This window comes from Juglans microcarpa x Juglans regia, chromosome 3D (genome assembly GCF_004785595.1).
Source record: "Juglans microcarpa x Juglans regia isolate MS1-56 chromosome 3D, Jm3101_v1.0, whole genome shotgun sequence".
In the NCBI taxonomy this organism is placed as follows: Eukaryota; Viridiplantae; Streptophyta; class Magnoliopsida; order Fagales; family Juglandaceae; genus Juglans; species Juglans microcarpa x Juglans regia.
Genome location: NC_054598.1, coordinates 4,516,380 through 4,522,431, shown reverse-complemented (window position 1 = coordinate 4,522,431; position 6,052 = coordinate 4,516,380). Strand labels below are relative to the sequence as shown.

At 35.4% G+C, this 6,052-nt stretch overlaps 1 protein-coding gene and 1 pseudogene across 1 annotated transcript; both read left to right on the top strand.

Moving 5' to 3' along the window:
- Window positions 1-214: 214 nt before the first annotated feature.
- Window positions 215-1,211, top strand: LOC121254486 (germin-like protein subfamily 1 member 17). Its single transcript, XM_041154546.1, has 2 exons — window positions 215-428; window positions 602-1,211. Exons 1-2 carry the CDS (start codon window positions 287-289, stop codon window positions 1,141-1,143), a joined length of 684 nt encoding a protein of 227 aa, XP_041010480.1. The 5' UTR covers window positions 215-286; the 3' UTR covers window positions 1,144-1,211.
- A 2,036-nt stretch (window positions 1,212-3,247) lies between these two features.
- On the top strand, window positions 3,248-4,518 carry LOC121254221 (annotated as a pseudogene).
- The last annotated feature ends 1,534 nt before the right edge of the window (window positions 4,519-6,052 follow it).

The following is a 6,052-nucleotide window of genomic DNA, read 5'->3' as shown; positions in this document are numbered from 1 at the left end:
GCAGCATGCATGCACTGTCCGTTCCATTATTTGAAGGGGTCGAATTTGGTTGCATTTAATTCAATGTATGTGTGCGGTAGTGGTTAAATAAAATAATAATAGTCGATAACCTCAGATTAAAGAGTTGACAAGTCTTACACGTTTATGGAAAAAATATGGACCAGTTCAGTTAATTCCTCTCTATAAATAGAGATGTGACCATCCAACATTTCTCATTCCCTGCTCCCAAGCAATATTAATTACACAGATCAATACTAGAACGCAGAGATAGATCATAGCCTCAAATATGATGAAGTACTCGAAGGATGTTCCTAAGTACGCCCTTGTAATTGTGGCCCTGTTGGCTTTCGCTTGTTCCCTCGCCTCTGCCTTTGACCCCAGTCCCTTGCAGGACTTTTGTGTTGCTTTCAACAATCCTGCTTCTGCTGGTACGTACGCATTATTATTGCTATACTCTGGAGAACTGGTTTTCTAGCTCTTGTAATTTGGAATCCGAATACATATATACACACACACATATGTAATATGCTTGGATTCCATTTTAATTCTGTGCAACATGATGTGTTTAGCGATGATAACGAAGTACCTTTTCTTTCTGCAGTATTTGTGAATGGGAAGTTTTGCAAGGACCCAAAGCTTGTCACCGCTAATGATTTCTTCCGTAAGGGGTTGAACATTCCCGGAAACACCTCAAATAAAGTAGGGTCGAATGTCACTGCTGTGACAGTGGAACAATTGCCAGGCCTCAACACTTTAGGCATATCCTTGGCTCGTATCGACTTTGCACCATATGGCTTAAATCCTCCCCACACCCACCCTCGTGGCACTGAGTTTCTTGTAGTCATAGAGGGTACTCTGCATGTTGGCTTTGTCACATCCAATAATGCAGACGGTAACCAACTCTTTACCAAAGTTCTAAACAAGGGAGACGTTTTCGTGTTCCCAATTGGTCTCATTCACTTCCAGTTGAACGTGGGAAATACCAAGGCCGTTGCCTTTGCTGGTCTCAGCAGCCAGAATCCTGGGGTCATCACCATAGCCAACGCAGTCTTTAAATCCAATCCTCTCATCAATGCTGATGTTCTCACCAAGGCCTTCCAAGTGGACAAGAACGTAGTTAAACATATTCAGAAGCAGTTATAATTGCCTAAACTAAAATCATAGATTTCAATATATATATATATATATATATATATATATATATATTTGTAATATTACCAGCAATAAACCATTAGATGGTGTACTGATCATTGATTATTAAGTGCTTTGTAACGTTATTGAAATTATTATATTGAAATAAAATGGTTGTTTATTTACAGTACTCTCTTTGTTATAATGAACGAGCTCATGTGAGACGTGATTGAACTTAATTGCATTTTGAATACGTTGACGATCGAGAGATATGATCACAGCTTAAATAAGTGCCACGTCGTACTGATGCATATAATATCCCCTATCGTTCCCTAAGGCAAAATTAAAATACAAAGATAAATAAATAATAACACGAATGAAAAATATATTACACTTGAAAGTAATGGATAGGAATCAGGATTCAAATAATATAAAATAATATATTTTATATGAAATGGAGAATCATTTCTCTATTAAAAAAAAAAAAGTTCATTAAGTTTCCGCAATCTTTATAATATCCGGACTTCGCTCGCATTGTTGCATGCTAGCTAGCTCCTTTCGTCGGTTTACCTCTGCGACAGCAAAATAAATCATGTATATGTTGTTAAGATGAAACTATATAATAAAAGTGGTGCAAATCATGGACATGTGATACTGCTGGTATGGCTATGGCGTTTGCTTTTTTTTGTTCAGCGGCCAGCCTTCTCGATCGGGAGGACGCTGGCAATTGGCATATATATAAATATATATATATATATATATATATTTGTTTATGATGCTTTGCTTTGACATATAGAAGATCAGGATTAATATTGCAGCAAAATATTGGCGTTTGGATTGCAAAGAAAGAGAGATTTTGAGAGAAAATCATGTGTTGATCATATAGAAGAGAATGAATTTTTTATTTTTTTTTTATTTGTGCTGATCAGTTGAAGAGAATGAAGTTAATTAATTAATTAATTAATTATTAGAATGATTGGGAGAGACCTTTATAGGATAATTTTCTTCTAACATACGTATACGAGCATTTGGGTATTCTTTTTCAGTACTTCTAGCTGTTTTTTTAATTAGGAATTGTTAATATTATTGTTGCCAAGTTTGTCTGCATGCATGGCAATGGTAATAAGATATAAAACATTGGAACATATAATCCGTTCGGAACAAGCTAGTCCTTTTCTTTTTTTTAGTTGAGGTCAAGTTGGTGAATAATTAGACATTGAACTGGAGTAATAATTACATGTTTTTTCATTAATAAATGAAAGAAAACATCAACTTAAATAAAAATAATATTATAATTGATACTATATTTTTTTTCATTTTTTTTTTATAACTATAATATCAAGCCTCGCAGCAATTGGTTAATTAATTTTTTAATGCACTGACTCGTACGTACGTAAATAGTAGAACTCTAGATCATGATCAGATCATAGTACTGAAATTTATAATTACTTGAAATGTATAAATCGATTTCCCAACTAACATGCATGATCATCTAGATCACGATCAATCGCGGTGCAGATTAGCATAATTTGCGTGTGAAGAAAGGCCGCATATATAGTACTTATGATCTTCCTGATCACTACGTACTCAACAATATCCACATATATCTACCAAAAGAATATTGCGGACACAGTCAATTCACACGGAAGGGTCCTTGATCAGTCATTTAATTCAAACTATATAATAATCTACCATCCACGTAAACTTAAGACGTTTGTTTTTGGATTGACCGAAGCAAAATTACATTAATTAATGAAGGAGTCGAATTTGGATGGTATTTTCAATATCTGCGAGCTGTAATGGTTACAGAATGGTTCTCCCCTTTAAAAATATACAAATTTATTAAAAACTGACCAAGAATTAGTACCAATTAGTCTTACCTTCTCCTTGCAAGTTAAGACAGAGACCGATTCAGTAACTCCCCTCATGCACCCAAAGCATGCAAGAATTCACAGAATACTGATTGCTAACAATTCTATGGGAATAATATTTCTTTTGTATTTATCATCTCAAATTTACAATGAGGCACTGCCTCTCAATATATACTTGTACAAAATGTATAAAAAGGGAATATACTCGATAACAGATTTACAGAAAATAAAGGAGAAAAACTACAATGGATGATTGGTCGATGAAGCACTGCAGACTGAAATTCTTCTGGAGGTTGTCGTGGAGTGTTGTTGTGTAGCAGTGGCAGTATCCGTACGAGGTGGTGGCTGTGCATTATGTGTTGAATGGTCTCCATGCAGTACGTGAGGAACTTTGGCAGTATTGCTTCTGGGTGGTGGCCATGCCTTGTGGTCTGCATGCAGTGTACATAATGCTTGAACACTGATAGCCTCAAAGATGATGAAAGGCGTTCCCAATTGTATCTTGTAACTGTGGCCATCTTGGCTTTGGCTTTGGCTTTCTCTGCCTCTGCCTATGATCCTAGTCCTTTTCAAGACTTTTGTGTTACAATCAAGTACGGTTTCAGTGCTGATTGTATGTACACATAGTTATCTCTATTTTGGGAATAGCTTGAATTAGCATTGGGGTTCTCTCACTTTTGTCATCACATGTTTAACTTCTACCGATATTATGGGAAGTATGTTGCGGTTAAGATAGTGAAATAAGATGAGATAATTTGAAATGAAAGTTAAAAGTTAAATAAAATATTATTGTAATATTATTTTGTAATATTATTATTGTTTTGAGATTTGAAAAAGTTGAATTGTTTATTATATTTGTGTGAAAATTTGTAATGATGAGATTATATAAAATGAAACAGTTTCACTATCCAAACATAAACCTGTTGGGGTCATAACATTTAACAAACTTATTTTTCTGCAATAGTGTTTATGAATGGAGAGTTCTGCAGGGACCCAAAACTTGCCATTGCCAATGATTTATTCTTCTCGGGACTACCCATGCCCGGAAATACCACGAATCCACTCAGCTCAAAGGTCACTCCTGTAACTGTGGATGAAATTACAGGCCTCAACACTCTAGAGATATCCTTGGCTCGTGTTGACTTTGCACCATATGGCCTAAATCCTCCTCACACCCACCCTCGTGGCATTGAGATTCTAGTTGTCGTAGAGAGAACTTTGCGTGTTGGCTTTGTCACATCCAACACAGAAGGTAACCGTCTCTTCACCAGTTTTGAACAAGGGAGACATCTTTGTCTTCCCAATTAGTCTCATCCACTTCCAATTAAACATGGAAAATATCAATGTCGTTGCCTTTACCGGTCTTAGCAGCCATAATACTAGAGTTATCACCATAGCCAACGTAGTCTTTGGATCTAATCCTCCCATCACTGCTGATGTTCTTACCAAGGCCTTCCACGTGGACAAGAACATGATTAACTACCTTCAGCAACAGTTCTGGTGGGACGACAATTAATTAAATGAACATATAACTATTTGATTTTTCCGACGATGATGAAATTAATTAGTTTATATTGTTTGACTTATTGTACCGTCATACATATGATTTTAATGAAATAAATTGCAGGTTGCTTTTAGCTTATATATTTATGTAACTCACCATGCATTGCACGCTGTGCACGATTAAACTTAGAATCCACAATTGTACTTGAACCCACTCGTACGTATATGGACTATAGTTGATGTGCGTGGACGAAGAGATAGCACTTGTTTTCCCTCATGTTTTTCCATCTGAGTAAGAAATTAATTACAACATTCTGCATGATGAAGTTTTGGAATTGGAAGACCAAAACGTCAAAACGTAGGTATGCAGGTTATGATTTTTCAATAGCGCGTGTGGTGGTGGATCAGGTAAAGTAAGTGCACCGTGATATCATGCATGGTTGCCACCATGACTGAGGAGAGAAGTAATAGGACGACTCTCATGGATGTGGAGAGAGAGAGAGAGAGAGAGAGAGAGAGAGAGAGAGTTGCAACAAATCCCGGCCAAAAGTCCAAAACGGAGCCCAATATGAACAGACTGTTCGGAGGACCCATTTCATGAGTAATTGGTTTCAGAAGGCCTATAAATGTCCATAGTCAGATCGTGAATTCTGGGCCAGCATTGCCAGTTAAAAGGGTCGGACAAACTGACTGTAGGCCCATTAGTACATTTATGCCTTGAAAGTGGTTGATTTTAGTTCCACAAATTAATTGAAATTATGAACATGAACGAGTCCTGCCCAACCTCCCACACAAAAGATACTCTCTTTCATCATGGATTTGGTGCAAGTAGTTCTACGTCTTTCGGGGTGAAGGTTACATTCTTCTCACTATTGACACAATAGTAATATTAAAGGTTGGTTTGAATAGTGAGATGAGATAATTTGAAATGAGATGAATAAAATATTGTTAGAATATTATTTTTTAATATTATTATTATTTTAAAATTTAAAAAAGTTAAATTATTTATTATATTTTGTATAAGAATTTTAAAAAAATTATAATGATAAGATGAAATAAGATTGATTGAGAGTATTTCTATATCTAAACAGGATCTAAAAATCTATAGATTTGAGGAGACATAAACGAGAAATGTGTGAGTTAAATTTGTTGGCAATATTTATGAAAGAATAGTAAAGAAAACAGCACCATGATAGTTACAAAGTCATGGTAAACGTCGGCGATCATTGTGGCCAGGCAAATTGGGCGGTGGTGACCCAAAACGCATGCCTCTTTGCATGCAGTGATCGTATTGAGATCCATCTCCAACTCAACATCCAAGCACGTCACGCCAATCGTCAAATGCAACGACTATTTTTTTTTTTTTTTTTTCCTTTTTTACCTTTGTCTTGTACCGTTCACGCCGATTTGATTGAGTTCCATTTTAATTTGAAAAAATAATAAACATACAATACTTTATATAATATTTTATATAACAATATTTTAAAAAAAATATACTTTTATAAAATTAACATCATTTTATAAAAATATTTTTATTTTATAATATG